We start from the raw sequence: 16,308 nt of genomic DNA, 5'->3' as shown, positions 1-16,308 counted from the left end.
AGTATGCCCGTCAGTCAGTATTTCTATGAGTGTGATTGGCTAAGCGTGGTGCGTGGGGTTCTGTTTTCCGTCTGCGCACTCACCAGAGTAAGTGCTTTTAAGGTGAAACTTGTTTATGCTTTAGCTTTTAATTCTTTAATTACTTTGCATATTTTGGTGGTAAGTTGTGCTAAATATATGTAAAGCTTAGAGCTTAAAGCAGACAGTACAGTGTGTGTAAAGCAGTGTGTGTATACGGTGCAGCAGTATTTAGTGTACAGGATGGGAATACTGTGCAGTGTTTTGTGTACTATATGTTTATATTGTGCAGTATTTAGTACACAGTATGTGTATACTGTGCATTATCCAGTGTACAGTTTGTATTTGTGGTGTAATATTCTTTGTGTGGTTTGTGTATATTCATTTTATTATGTGACATAATTATACATTATATCTATTAAATGCAGGTCATCTTTGACCAAGTTTTCTACCACTGAGTTGAAAAGGGCAAAACTAAATGTCAGCATCACCTCTAGTCTAAGTCAGTTCAGTACTCGTTTGTATTTTAGGCTGTGAGTAAATCGGGTACGGTGGCTCGGTGGGTAGCACTGTCGCTTCACAGCAAGAAGATCCTGGGTTTGATCCCCAAGTGGAGCACTCCAGGTTCTTTCTGTGTGGAGTTTGCATGTTCTCCTCATGTCTGCGTGGGTTTCCTCTGAGAGCTCCGGTTTCCTCCCACAGTTCAAAGACATGCAAGTGAGGTGAATTGGAGATAAATTTGTCCATGACTGTGTTTAATATTTAACTTGTGAACTGATGAATCATGTGTAACGAGTAACTACCGTTTCTGTCATGAAGAAAAGAAAGAAGAAGATACTTTATTTGTCATATATACATATACACATGTACAGTACAATGAAATTCTTTCTTCGCATATCCCAGCTTGTTTGGAATGTAACCAAAGTGTAAAACATTACATTACAATCCTAATAAATAAATAAAACTGTGAAAAAATCTGATTACCTTTACTTTTTCAAGGTACCACATCATCAGGCCCTAGGCTAGCCATTTTTAGACTTGCTTAAGAGATGCAAGATGACCAAAAGTATCAGGACAATCACTTACACTGTATGTAATAAGATACCTTTTTTTGCAGACTGTACCATGGTATTACACATCACTGAATAAAAAATGAATAGTATTATCATTTTAACATCATGGTTTACACTTTGGTTACATTCATGACTTTGAGTTCTGGGTGGAGGATCAAGTCGGACGAGACTAGTGGCTCGGAGGTCGCGTGGTACAGAGCGGGGTTTAATTAGACCTTGAAGGTAACTTGGGGCTGGTCCATTTTTGGCTTTGTAGGCGAGTATGAGTGTTTTAAACTGAATACATGCAGCTACAGGAAGCCATCTAAGAGAACGCAGCAGTGGGGTGATGTAGATAGAGAATAGAAGTGGTCCAAGTACAGAGCCCCGAGGAACACCGGTTGAGAGAGTGCATGGAGGGGATATAGATCCCCTCCATGACACCTGGTAGGAGCACCCTTCCAGGTAGGAGGCCATCCGTTGCCATGCCGAACCAGTTACTCCAAGGTTTATCAGCCAAGAACCTAAATCTAGAAGTTTTAACAACACTACAATCCCAAACAGAGATTGGGCAAAACATGACTTCCTTTAGATTACCACAACAAGTATTTCAAATTTTTTGACCTAATCTATTGATTCATCTAAAATTATTTTAGTACTTTGTTAATGTTTGGTTAATGCCTTCCTTTAAAAATATAATTTTATTTGAGAAATTCACTCTCTGTCTCTGTTTTTTATTGAATTAAGACCTTCAGTGCTTATTTGCTACTTCTGGCTACAAACATAAAGCGTGACACATAATCCAACAGAAAAAGTTCTATAATGCTTTTATATTATTTAAATCATAAATGACTGACCTGTTCCACATTTAACTTACAAACATCTGAAGTATATCTGAGTCTCTTACTGTCTTCAAACAGGATTTCAGCAGATCTGTATTTTTGGACTGTTGTCTTCTTAAACCAGAGTAGGGAAATGTTTACTGTGGAAGCACTTCTATAAGTCGCTTTGGATAAGAGCATCTGCTAAATGCCGGAAATGTAAACAAACAGGGCAGCAGTCAGACTCCATACTGACATGTTAAACTGTGCACATGTGGACTTGCTTGTACCTTTTTTTGTTTACAAATATGAATTGGCTATTTCTGATCATGATCACTCAGATCACGCAGCATATAATTACACTAGCCCACTATCACTGGGAAGCAGGGATTGAACCTGGAGGGGGGAGCTGAGGCTTCTTAATGAATTGGCATTCTGTCAAGGGTGTTATTGCATTGTGCGCAGTGATTCTAGGGAAGCCAGACCCAAAATTAAATTAACAATCTACACTCGGAACAATGGACCGGTCACAGTGTTAATGTTTCTGTTGTACATTACTGCTGCTTCTACACCGTTTTGTTACCTATTGTTACACCATTTTTTTATTTAATAAAGACAATTAAATTATTGTTTAATTATTGTTTAAATGAAATTTGCAAAATGTAAAGGTCGCAAGAAGGCCAAAACAGACATTGTATTGTTTCAACATATAAAATAAGTCAGAATAAGGCAAATAAAAGTCATAAGTCAGTTGAATTATCTGAAAATGTGATACTGCTAAACTGTTTTAATTAAGGTTGCAGTTGAACATGCCCATTTCTTAATTAAAAACTTTGGTCTAGTAATAAAAACTGCATTTGATTTAAACGCTTTAATTCCAAACAGTGAAGTCCTTAATTTTATTTGCATTGTTTACCACAGCTGTAGATAGTAAAGCAATCCTTCATCCTCGTCATGTGGTGGATCTGGTTTCCCTGGAATCACTGGGCACAATGCAGTACCACACCTCGGATTGGATGCCATTACATTAGGAGCATTAGCCGCCCCAGAACTGATTGACCATTAGCACCAATGGGGATTCCCAGCATAATTTACAACTGCACCACCCAAGTGTTCACAATTAGATATCTTTTTTGACGTTTTATGTTGTAGCGTTTTTAAGAATAGAGCTAAAATACTAATAAATAATTATAATAAATGTTAATTGAGAATGTGCTGCAGGTGGTGGTTATTCAGGACATGTGGTGTGTCAGGCTGGCTGCAGTGGCTCTTCCCATGGGTTTACTGCTTACCAGGACTATGGCATGGATGTCTAGTGGCAGGACACATCCAGAACTAATAAGCCGTTTGCGAGGTAATAAGCTAAAATTAATAAATAATTAAAGTTGAATCATGACATTATGTTCAATGCTAAATTTGCTGGAATTGAACAGAACATGTCACATATATACTGATCAGCCATAACTTTAAAACCGCCCCCTTGTTTCTACACTCACTGTCCATTTTATCAGCTCTACTTACCATATAGAAGCACTTTGCAGTTCTATAATTACTGACTGTAATCTGTTTGTTTCTCCGCATGCTTTGTTAGCCCCCTTTCATGCTATTCTTCAATGGTCAGGACTCTCCCAGGACCACTACAGAGTAGATATTATTTAGGTGGTGGATCATTCTCAGCACTGCAGTGACACTGACATGGTGGTGGTGTGTTAGTGTGTGTTGTGCTGGTATGAGTGGATCAGACACAGCAGCGCAGCTGGAGTTTTTAAACACCTCACTGTCCCTGCTGGACTGAGAATAGTCCACCAACCAAAAATATCCAGCCAACAGCACTCTGTGAGCAGCGTCCTGTGACCACTGATGGAGGTCTAGAAGATGACCAACTCAAACAGCAGCAATAGATGAGCGATCGTCTCTGACTTTACATCTACAAGGTGGACCAACTGGGTAGGAGTGTCTAATAGAGTGGACAGTGAGTGGTACACTCATACTAGCACAACACACACTAACACACCACCACCATGTCATTGTCACTGCAGTGCTGAGAATGATCCACCACCCAAATAATACCTGCTCTGTAGTGGTCCCTTAGGGGTCCTTACCATTAAAGAACAGGGTGAAAGCAGGTTAAAAAGGTAAATAGAAAAATAGATGAACTGCAGTCAGTAATTGTAGAACTACAAAGTGCTTCTATATGGTAAGTGGAGCTGATAAAATGGACAGTGAGTGTAGAAACAAGGAGGCGGTTTTAATGTTATGGCTGATCAGTGTGTATATAGTACCTTAAACATTGCTGTTCATCTGTTATTTCATTTGTTGGCAGAACATGGTGTTATACATAATGACAGAGTGTTCAAAGCCTTGCTTGATACTGATCGGGGAATCTATTCTGCATACTACCCCTATGAAGATTCTCCTCAATCAATAGGTCAGTTTAGAAATTGACAGTGGGCTGTAAAATTGCATAATAATTGGTGCTAAAATATGTTTTTTACACCATATGCTTTTACTTTCTTCACAGGGTACAAAGCCACCATTAGTGCTCCTCACATGGTAAGCGAAACAGCATATTTGGCTTTTGTAGCTTGTCTAATAATGGATTCTAATAATGTGGCTCTTTTCTGTAGCATGCACATGCTTTGGAGATTCTCAGTGATAAGTTAACTGAAGGAGCCTCTGCACTGGATGTTGGCTCAGGAAGTGGATATCTCACTGCCTGCTTTGCAAGAATGGTAAATGAGGGATTTTTTTTGCTAATCTTTTACAATTAGGCATTTCTATGTGCAGTGGTAGCTAGGGCTGCCACTAATGACTATTTTTCTATCGATTAATCTATAGACTATTTTATTGATTGGTCGATTAATCTAAACGATTAATTTAATTCAGAATGTCATTTAAGCTTCTTTTATTTAAACAACAAACTGTTCGGCATGATAATATGGCACAAAACTAAATGTAAACAGGGTTTATGTCCATATTATCAAATTCTCAAGTGCTCCATATTAAACAAAGTGCAACATGTGTTTATGGCATTCCGTACACAAAGCAAAGTGTTTAAACTTATAGCAGAAATAAAATAGTTAGAGGTAGGAACGTCTCATCAAGTCCAACGTACAGTAACGACAGAATGAGTCCAGATTCTAACCTACACATTCACTCAAAAATTTCTTCAAATTTTAAGCGATGTAAACAAAGTGGTAAGTGTTTTACATGAGAAGCTTTTTGCGCTTTGAATGCCGCGGCAACCGCAAACATCGCGAGCCCAATGCAGCAAAGTGTGCGGCGGTCTAAACTGAACTCGCTAAGGAATACGGTATTCCAAGATCTCTGCGATTAGGAAGCGTAATGAAACAATATAGAAGTAAAAGTTTTGTCACGTCTCATGTGCCCTAACTGAACTCGCTAAGGAATACGGTATTCCAAGATCTCCGCGATTAAGAAGCTTAATGAAACAATATAGACGTGCAACATCGCGCTGGTGCTGCTGTGGTATAACATCAAAGCTTTGCACAGTGTACAAACCACATTTTTGTTTTGTGCCAGTTTTAAGTATTCCTAAACATTTGATGATTTGGTACTTGGAAAACGTTAAGCTTTTCTTTGAAAGCTCTCTACAATCGGCCTCTGACTTCTGCAGACGGCATTTTTTAAGACTGCGCTTAATGCCGCCAACTAGTGACTGGATCAAATACGACTTAGGTCATGACGCAGCAAGTAGTGCATAGGAAAATCATGTAAACACTTATATGAATGAAAACATTGTAGAAATGAAAAAGGATCATTTATAAACATAGTTTTAAAAACGATGCATCGACTTAATATATTGATATCGATGCTGTCATCGACTAGGTCGACCAATCGCGGCAGCCCTAGTGGTATCTTTATGGTTGAAGCTTTGTGCTAGTGAATAGTAAAGTAGTCCAGAACTACCCCACTGCTATTGCTGTAAATATAGGTTAAGCCCTTTTTTATACAGAAAGGACCTTATACTGCATTAAAATGCTACATTTTTCCCCCTTTTTTCTCATTTTCATTAACTGGTAATCCTGTTAAGGGTCGTGGCACGTCCGATTCCACCAAGAAAACACTGGACTCAAAGCAGGACAGGTCACCAGTCTATCACAAGGCTTCTGCAATGCCACCCTCCCCCCAGACATAGTCAATCATGCCTGTGTGGACACCCATGCACTGCCCAAGCTCCTAAAATACTACATATGAAATCAATATATTAACAAAGCTAGAGTATAATTGTGTATTGCTTCTAAGAGGTTATCCACACTCATTCACATATATTTTTACTAGTCATTTACAACAGAGATGGGCAGCGATTTCGAATACTTCAGAGAATAACCTTTAAACTACCTTATTTTAGCCCATCCAAACTGATTCACATAGCTTTACTAGCCAGACAGTGCAGAGATTTTCAAGTGCTAATTTTACAGAAAATAACTTCGGAACTACCTTATTTCAACCAATTTGAAGCACCTACCTGACTGCTCAAAGGGTTTTGAAAAAGATACCTGCTTCCAAGAGTTCATTCAAACCCATCACCCCAACACACAGCTTTTCTTACCAAAGCAATGGGTGGCGATTTTCAGTGCTTTTGATTTAAGGAGGGACTTCTGAACTGTCTCAGTTTGGCAGATCCTAAGCACCAATTTGACCACTGCTAAAACAGACCTTAAATACTTGAGAAAGAGTCTTATTGTGCTTAAAAGGCTGCCACCAACCAGCTAAAACTACATGGGTTTAAATTTTGTACATGTTAGGAAAATAAAAGAAAAACCTGTTTACGGTCTTAAAACCTCAGTTTAGGAAAAAATAATGCTACCACCTCACTACTTCGAAATTCAGTTTAAGTCTTTCTATTTGTAGCTACACTGCTTCAACATTAAGGCATTTAGTTCTCAAATTACATGCAACATACTAAAACATACATCAATCAGCCATAACATTAAAACCACCTCCTTGTTTCTACACTCACTGTCCATTTTATCAGCTCCACTTACCATATAGAAGCACTTTGTAGTTCTACAATTACTGACTGTAGTCCATCTGTTTCTCTGCATGCTTTGTTAGCCTGCTTTCACCCTGTTCTTCAATGGTCAGGACACTCCCGGGACCACTACAAAGTAGGTATTATTTGGGTGGTGGATCATTCTCAGCACTGCAGTGACACTGACATGGTGGTGGTGTGTTAGTGTGTGGTGTGCTGGTATGAGTGAATCAGACACAGCAGCGCTGCTAGAGTTTTTAAACACCTCTCTGCTGTCACTGCTGGACTGAGAATAGTCCACCAACCAAAAATATCCAGCCAACAGCCCCCGTGGGCAGCGTCCTGTGACCACTGATGAAGGTCTAGAAGATGACCAACTCAAACAGCAGCAATAGATGAGCGATCGTCTCTGACTTTACATCTACAAGGTGAACCAACTAGGTAGAGTGTCTAACAGAGTGGACAGTGAGTGAACACAGTATTTAAAAACTCCAGCAGCGCTGCTGTGTCCGATCCACTCATACCAGCACAACACACACTAACACACCACCACCATGTCAGTGTCACTGCAGTGCTGAGAATGATCCACCACCTAAATAATATCTGCTCTGTGGTGGTCCTGTGGGGGTCCTGACCATTGAAAAACAGGGTGAAAGGGGGCTAACAAAGCATGCAGAGAAACAGATGTACTACAGTCAGTAATTGTAGAACTACAAAGTGATTCTATATGGTGGAGCTGATATAGTGGACAGTGTGTGTAAAAACAAGGAGGTGCTTTTAATGTTATGGCTGATTGGTGTATGTTTGAATAGTAATGACTATTATGACTAGTACTGTTCTCATTTGGCATACTATTTAGTATTGTGGTGTGTAGTTTGAAACAAAGCCTATTTTAAATCATTTTTTTACAGTAGAATTAAAGCTCAGTTCAATTGTCACCTTTCTCAAATTGGCTATGACCCATCACTCTACATCACTACATCCCCGAATCTGCTGGCATTTGCACAACCCATGATATGTTCAAGGAGAGCTGGATTACCACACACCCCCTCTGATACATGTCCAGTCAGTGTCCACTTCTTGTCACCTGTCAACTTTGGGTTCCCACACAGAGCCCTCCATGTGACCCCCCCCCCTCCCCACTTGCACAGACACCTGGACCAGTCTCGTAGATCACATAGTACAGCAGCAGCAGAAAGAGATCATCCCTCATCCCTCAAACACGGCCAATTGTTTTTGCATGGACACTTGGCCGGGTTGGTGACTCTGCTGAGATTCAAACTCGCAAGTCTGCAGTGGTGTCCATGCGTGTTAGACAGCTGTGTCACCTGACCGCACAGAATTTATTTAATGTATTTTTTGCTCTGCCTTATCCAGGTAGGACCAACTGGAAAAGTGGTGGGAATCGAGCACATAGAAGAGCTAGTGCAAACCTCCATAAGGAATGTCCAAGCTGATGACCCAGAGCTGTTAACTTCTGAACGAATCAAGTTAGTAGGTGTGTAGGTACTATTAGCTTTCCATCCCAGCCCCATGAATCTTCCAATCAATGCACATGCTTTTTATTTTGAATTTTAGATGACTGTCCTCTCATAATATGTACACCAATCAGCCATAACCTTAAAACCAGCTCTTTGTTTCTACACACACTGTCCATTTTATCAGCTCCACTTACCATATAGAAGCACTTTCTACAATTCTACAATTACTAACTGTAGTCTGCAAGTTCTTCAATGGTCAAAACTCTTCCAGGACCACACAGAGCAGGTATTATTTGGGTGGTGGAAAATTCTCAGCACTGCAGTGACACTGACATGGTGGTGGTGTGTTAGTGTGTGTTGTGCTGGTATGAGTGGATAAGACACAGAAATGCTGATGGAGTTTTTGAACACCTCATTGTCACTGCTGGACTGAGAATAGTCCACCAACCAAAAATATCCTGCCAACAGCGCCCCGTATGCAGCGTCCTGTGACCACAGATGAAGGTCTAGAAGATGACCAACTCAAACAGCAGCAACAGATGAGCGATCGTCTCTGACTTTACATCTACAAGGTGGACCAACTAGGTAGAAGTGTCTAATAGAGTGGACAGTGAGTGGACACAGTATTTAAAAACTCCAGCAGCGCTGCTGTGTCTGATCTACTCATACCAGCACAACACACACTAACACATCACCACCATGTCATTGTGACAGAAGTGCTGAGAATGATCCACCACCTTAATAATACCTGCTCTGTAGTGGTCCTGACCATTAAATAACAGGGTGAAAGCGGGTTTAAAAAGTATGTAGAGAAATAGATAGACTACAGTCAGTAATTGTAGAAGTACAAAGTGCTCCTGTATGGTAAGTGGAGCTGATAAAATGGACAGTGAGTGTAGAAACAAGGAGGTGGTTTTAATGTTATGGCTGATCGGTGTATATTTGTTTTAAATATATGTGGATGCCTGACCATGAGATTGTTGGACATCTTATTCCAAATCCATGGACATTAACGTAGACTGACACTTTACAGCTAAAACAGCATACACTCCTCTGGAAAGGTTTTCCACAAGATTTTGAAGTGTGTCTGCTGAAATACATGGCCACCATACAGTATAGTGTAACACACACACCTCCACTATAGCCAAAGGTCACTGACCTAATGCATTTACTAATGCTCGGAATCAGAAGGTGCACATTACCAAAACCACATGTTCTCAGTCTAAGAATGTACTTTATTCTATGTTCTACATTTCAGTGGGAGATGGCAGGTATGGTTTTCCAGATGGAGCACCCTATGATGCCATTCATGTGGGGGCAGCAGCACCTACAATCCCCAAAGCGGTATGTACTCATGTAAAGAATTTTTAGATGTTTTACCTTGTATTATAAACTGTATGACAATAAATGTTTGTACTTCCAATGTGGTCTGTCATGCTAATATGGAACTTTATTGTGTAAATATTTGCAAATTATAGGTTTAAACCATGAAAGTATAGGAACTGTATGTATAAATCACCCCACTGGCTACAATGTCAGGAATTACAATACACCTGCTCGTTTATTTACTCACCAGTTCAGCCAGTCATGTGGCAGCAGCACACTGAATAAAATAATACAGACAGAAAGGCATTGTTAAAAGGGGAGGGGAATTATAGTAGAATTGTCAGACTGGTTCAAGCTGCCAGGAAGGTACAGTAACTTAACCAGTTTTTTATCTCGTGGTAAGATTGGAGACTGTTGGTTATATCTGTTGTGTTGGAGTGGCTACAACAGCAGAAGACCACATCAAGTTTCACTCTGTTCAGCCAAGATTAGGCATCTGAGGATACAGTGGGCACAGGCTTACTATAATCATAAAGAAAAAATAGCTTTGCATAGGATGTCCACTAAGGAAACTTGATGGTGTAATTGTTTGGGGAATGTTTTTAGCACACATTGGGCTCCCTAATATCTGCTTGTTGTTGCTGACCATGTGTATTTATCAGTGGCTAAATCCAGCAAGCTATGTGCTATATCTCAAAGCACAAGTCATCTTTAACTAATATTATGAGCATAATGCTGAGTTTTCTGCAGTTCAGTGGCCTTCTTAGTCACCAGATCTAAATCCAACAGTACATCCTTGGTATGTTGTAGAACTGTAGATTCACAGCATACTTGTGCACAAGACAAATCGGCAGCAACTTAGTAGTGAATTATGCCAATATGGACCAAAATCTCTAATGGATGTTTTCAACACCATGCCATTAAAATTAAAGGTTTTTCTAAAAGCGAAGGCAGTCTGAGCCCCATTAGTGAAGTACTTAATAAATTGGCTGGTGCGTATATGTCAGCAAATATAGTGGCAGGGTATCTAGACAAACTTTATTCTGACATTTTTATCTGAGATGTCACACAGGCATTCTAGCAGTTAGGCATCAAAACTCTTCTGTAATAAAGCTATTAAACCATATGTGTGAACAGCTTCTGGAGCAGCTGAAGCCAGGTGGAAGACTGGTTCTGCCTGTAGGTCCAGAAGGTGGGAGTCAAGTACTGGAGCAATATGATCGCCAGAGTGATGGCAGCTTTGTCAAAAAGGCTCTAATGGGAGTGGTGTATGTGCCACTTACAGACAAACACCGACAGTGGCCAGGGTATGTATCATTGTCAGCCAAACATGATCTAAAAATATTGATGCTTTATTCCCAAAGTTAAAATTAAAGAATTTTTTGATGGCTTAGAATGTTTTAAAGTTTTCTTCAACGTTCATTCAGACACACACACACACAAAATGAGTTTTTTGTAATTGGTGCAGTAAACTATTCCCTTTATATGATTATTAAGAAGCAGCTACATTCGATCATAAGCATTACTGAGGAATTAAGAGTCCAAATAAATGATAAACGTTACCCTATTATTATTATTATTACTGGTATAATTGTTTTTATTATGTTTATTATTATATTTACCACTACTTTATCCTGGTCAGGGTGTTGAGGCAGGTCTAGTTTTCCTGGATTCTTTAGACACAATGCCAAAACACACCTCGGACTGGACGCCAGTTCATCCACTGGTCACGGCCATTTCCCTGTCAGACATAGTCAATAATGTCTGTATGCGGAGACACGACCGCCCAATAACATCGGTGGGGATACGAACTCTAAGTATAGTAACTTCCTTGTAAATAACAGATTAGGTAAAAGAAAACAAGAATCTTCCTCAACACCTAATTATTGGACCTATCTATGTGCATGTAAAAGAAAAAAAACAGCAATGGCCCATCCCCAAACTCTTGACACAAAATGTAGTTTATATCATCGATTTTATACACTTTTTATACACTTGTTAGCAGACACCTGACCTACGTCATTTGGAGGAGTGTCCACTGCTTTAGACCAAATGGTTGTGCTTGAGTTAACGTCTCTTACTGTGTGAATGTTGGTCTGTTTCTGTCTGCAGTGGTGAGCTCTGATTCCAGTATGGTTGCTTCTGCAGGAGACGGCTCTGGTGTTGCTGTGCAGAGATCACTTAAGCCATTATGAAGCGCGGACCTATTAGAGGTGGCTGATTAGCAACACCACCTGGTCTCTCCCACCATTCTCATCCTCAAACACTCAAAACAGGTTTTCAAGCTCAACCATTCTTGGCACCTAGACTGTACTTGCTTAACAAGACTGTAACGCAGTGGAGTCAAAATTCTGCCTCCATATTTTTTTGTGACCTAAAATAGGTATAAACTGCAAGGCTAACTCATTTACGTTTAACTCGGGAGAACATTTGTACAGTGCTGTACAGTTTAACATACATGCAGTTACCAGTAGGTACAGTACACTTACTTTGTGGCTACACTAATTGCTTATTTGTAAAGGTATACCTACAATATAGATGCACCTAGATGGTATCCAAGTGCTGCTTGTAGTCCATCTATTACTAATAGAATGTTTGTCTGGTATTCTCTATCCCAGCCAACAAAGGACAGCCTCCTCTTTAAGCTGACAAAATGTAATTAACAGCAAATGGGCTACAATAACTTATTGTGTACATACACTAGTGTACCAATATGTGTACATAAATTAACAAGGTAGATGTACATAAATTTAAGTACAAATGTGTATATTTTTAACATAAATATATTGCAGTAAAAGTAGAGTGGCAAAAACTACCTACTTGCTGATTTTCCATTTCGATGTTCAAAAATCTGTTATATTATAATTTAATAAATATTCATATGTTAAAAATATTCTCTTCAATTTGCATTAAACTTGACCTGATCTTTCATTTAGCCTGAGTATATGTCTGACAGTTTTTTTTTGTTTGTTTTTTTTTGACATTCCTGCTTGATTGCTTGCTGGATTACAGGCAGGCCGGTCAAGCACATGCACTCTGTGTCTATGAGGTCACACTGTTGTAACACATGCAGAATGAGGCCTGGCATTGTCCTGCTAAAATAAGTCATGTACATTCAACAGTCGTTTCCATCCTTGCTCTTGAGTTTTATCAAGATTCTTTTCACAGTTACCCCTTTTCCACCAAAAAAAAACGTTTTTCTTGAACCGGTTCTGTTCGGGTTTCTCTGAACCTTGGTGTTCTGTAGAGAACCGATGCGCGTTTCCACCAGTTTTTGAGAACCAAGCAGCGTCATCATTGGTGGGCGTTACTTACTAAGAGTTAAGAGAAGTAATAACATGGCGGAGTGTGTGGATTATGTGCGAGCATTTGTGCTGCTGTTACAGATGTTTGTTTTTATGTAAAAAGCAGCGATCTAACTATCGGTGATAAGAAGACATGACTTGTTTGTCTCAGTTGTTGTTTTCTTTAGTTTATTGACGTGAGAAGAGTTTTGCGCTTCGCTTTCACCGCGACTCAGCGCTCGACTCGAGCGGTGAAACATCATTAAAGTTCCACAACATGAACATTAATCTGTGAGAAATAAACATCAAATCTACTCTAAAATACCACATGTATCTGTGTTTAGCTGGATTTACTTCACGTGTGGTGTTGCTGCAGCTCGGGGAGTTGAAAAAGCTTCATGCTTTATTTTTCACGTTAAGCGTTTTTCGTTCTGTCCAGGTCACTTTTATCTCGTAATATCACACAATTCACCTTTTTAAAGGCGCTTTGAAAATATAAGCGGCAAACTGGTTCAAAATGTAATCAGGTGAGGTTTAAAAGATAAAAATGCAGCATTAAGCTCCATATGAGACTCCAGCGGACGGCATTGTTGCTAACGCGCTATGCTGTACAACATGACACGCCCACTGACGGACGTCACGGTTCAGCCTGAAAAACCAAGTATTCTGTGGTGCCAGATTGGCCCGCAGGTTGCTGTCTGGAACCTCTGTTTTTTCCGGTGGAAACACGCGGAACCGGTTCAAAATCAAGTTCGGGAACCGGAACGGGCTCTGTGCCGTGACGGTGGAAAAGGGGTATGTGTTATGTATGGTAGATGGTAAAATACCTAAATTATTTGCAAGCTTACATTGCTTGCAAAGACTGGGCCTTTGGTGAAGCCTCCTTTTATACCTAATAATGATACTTTCACCTTTAACCATTTCGACTGCTTCTTGTGGAATATTTTGAAATGGTAAAATTTGTTAATTGTGACTGTCACACAAAATAAGTGTGTTGCCGGTGTCAACTTCAAAACTTGTTTATATTCATGAAACACAATCAAGTTAGACAACCAAAACAAAAGTCAGTGTTTGAGGTTTTTATATTCTGTTTTTTTGTACATATCTTGGTCATACGTGTAATACATGTGTTGACTGCAGCAATTGTTATAGCCAGAAAACAGGGTTGAAGTACAGTATCTCTGAAACAGCACTGACAGTGGTCTGAGGAGGGCCATGCCAATAACCAACGACAGGTTGTTGGGCAGCCAGAAGTCATTAATGGTAGAGGACATGAAGGCTGTGGTGTCTGGTACAGACTAACAGTATCCCTACTGTGGCTCAAATTGCACATACTTTCAAATTGATTATAAGGTGAATGTGACACAAGACTGTGCATTAAACCCTTCTGTGTATGGGGCAGTCCTTTCCTGTTTCAGCATGACAAACTGAGCAAAGCAAGGTCTATACAGTGGATATAAAAAGTGTACACAACCCTGTTAAAATGCCAGGTTTAGTGATGTAAAAAAATTAGACCAAGATAAATCATTTCAGAACTTTTACTATCCTTAATGTGACCTATAACCTGTACATCTCAATTGAAAAACAAACTGAAATATTTAGGGGGTAAAAAATAAAAAAATAAAATAAATGTGGTTGCATAAGTATGCACAGCCTTAAGCTAATACTTTGCGGAAGCACCTTTTGATGTTATTACAGCACTCAGTCTTTTTGGGTAGGAGCATGGCACATCTTGACTTAGCAGTATTTGCCCACTCTTTGCAAAAACGCTCCAAATCTGTCAGATTGTGGGGGCATCTCCTGTGTAGCCCTCTTCAGATCACCCCACAGATTTTCAATCGGATTCAGATCTGGGCTCTGGCTGGGCCATTCCAAAACTTTAATCTTCTTCTGGTGAAGCCATTATTTGGTTGATTTGGATGTATGCTTTGGGTCATTGTCGTGCTGAAAGATGAAGTTCCTCTTCATCTTCAGCTTTCTAGCAGAAACCTGAAGGTTTTGTGCCAACATCGACTGGTATTTGGAACTCTTCATAATTCCCTCCACCTTGACTAAGGCCCCAGTACCAGCTGAAGAAAAACAGCATGATGCTGCCACCACCATGCTTCACTGTGGGTATGGTGTTCTTTTGGTGATGTGCAGTGTTGTGTTTGCGCCAAACATACCTTTTGGAATTATGGCCGAAAAGTTCAACCTTGGTTTCATCAGACCATAACACATTTTCCCACATGCTTTTAGGAGAGTTCAAATGCGTTTTTGCAAAATTTAGCCGGGCTTGGATGTTTTTCTTCGTAAGAAGAGGCTTCCATCTTGCCACCCTACCCCATAGCCCAGACATATGAAGAATACGGGATATTGTTGTCACATGTAGTACACAGCCAGTACGTGCCAGAAATTCCTGCGACTCCTTTAATGTTGCTGTAGGCCTCTTGGTAGCCTCCCTGACCAGTTTTCTTCTGTCTTTTCACCAATTTTGGAGGGACGTCCTGTTCGTAGCAATGTCCTATATTTTCTCCACTTGATGATGACTTGTCTTCACTGTGTTCCATGGTATATCTAATGCCTTGGAAATTCTTTTGTACCCTTCTCCAGGCTGATGCCTTTTGACAATGAGATCCCTCTGATGCTTTGGGAGCTCTCTGTGGACCATGGCTTTTGCTGTAAGACACGACTAAGAAAATGTCAGGAAATGCCTACTAGAACAACTGAACTTATTTGGGGTTAATCAGAGGCACTTTGAATGATGGCAGCTGTCTACTGATTCCTATTTAACGTGAGTTTGAATGTAATTGGTTCATTCTGAACACAGCCATACCCCCAGTTATAAGAGGGTGTGCACACTTATGCAACCACATTATTTTATTTTTTTATTTTTTACTTCTTCCCCCTAAAGATTTCAGTTTGTTTTTCAATTGAGATGTACAGGTCATAGGTCACATTAAAGGTGGAAAAAGTTCTGAAATAATTTATCTTGGTCTCATTTTTTTTTTACATCACTAAACCTGGCATTTTAACAGGGGTGTGTACACTGTATGTGTATAAAGGCTTGAGACATTCTTGACCAACATTAGTGGTCAGCCATACAAATGCTCTTTTGACTGAATAGGTGCAACTTCCCAAAGACTTGTGAGAAGCCTTCTCAGAGGAGTGGTTGCTGTTATAGTTGAAAAGGTCACAGAGGTGTCACTATGTTAATATAATTTGTTTTTAAAAATGGGTCCAACACTCTCATGGCCAGGTGTCCAAATACTTTTGGACATTCATACACGCTTACTGATCACGTTAGATCTTACACTCTCCGTAAGGTCACCAGGAGTTGGAATTGACTTG

General features: G+C 39.9%; 1 protein-coding gene across 3 annotated transcripts; it reads left to right on the top strand.

The window, feature by feature from the left end:
* Positions 1-43: 43 nt before the first annotated feature.
* On the top strand, positions 44-15,909 carry pcmtl (l-isoaspartyl protein carboxyl methyltransferase, like). 3 transcript variants are annotated; one of them, XM_063006802.1, is made up of 9 exons: positions 44-87; positions 3,113-3,245; positions 4,215-4,319; positions 4,413-4,444; positions 4,519-4,623; positions 8,265-8,385; positions 9,627-9,712; positions 10,832-11,001; positions 15,571-15,909. In XM_063006802.1, the coding sequence occupies exons 2-9, from the start codon at positions 3,131-3,133 to the stop codon at positions 15,701-15,703; spliced, it is 867 nt and encodes a 288-aa protein (XP_062862872.1). In that variant the 5' UTR covers positions 44-87; positions 3,113-3,130; the 3' UTR covers positions 15,704-15,909. The 3 variants fall into 3 exon arrangements, with proteins under 3 accessions (XP_062862872.1, XP_062862871.1, XP_062862873.1); XM_063006801.1 differs by lacking the exon at positions 44-87 and having other exon boundaries at positions 2,941-3,245; XM_063006803.1 differs by lacking the exons at positions 44-87; positions 15,571-15,909 and adding an exon at positions 11,807-12,629 and having other exon boundaries at positions 2,945-3,245.
* Positions 15,910-16,308: the final 399 nt, after the last annotated feature.

Source organism: Trichomycterus rosablanca, chromosome 13 (assembly GCF_030014385.1).
Source record: "Trichomycterus rosablanca isolate fTriRos1 chromosome 13, fTriRos1.hap1, whole genome shotgun sequence".
Taxonomy (NCBI): Eukaryota; Metazoa; Chordata; class Actinopteri; order Siluriformes; family Trichomycteridae; genus Trichomycterus; species Trichomycterus rosablanca.
Note: the sequence above shows the minus strand (reverse complement) of the source record. Positions and strands in the feature narration are given on the sequence as shown.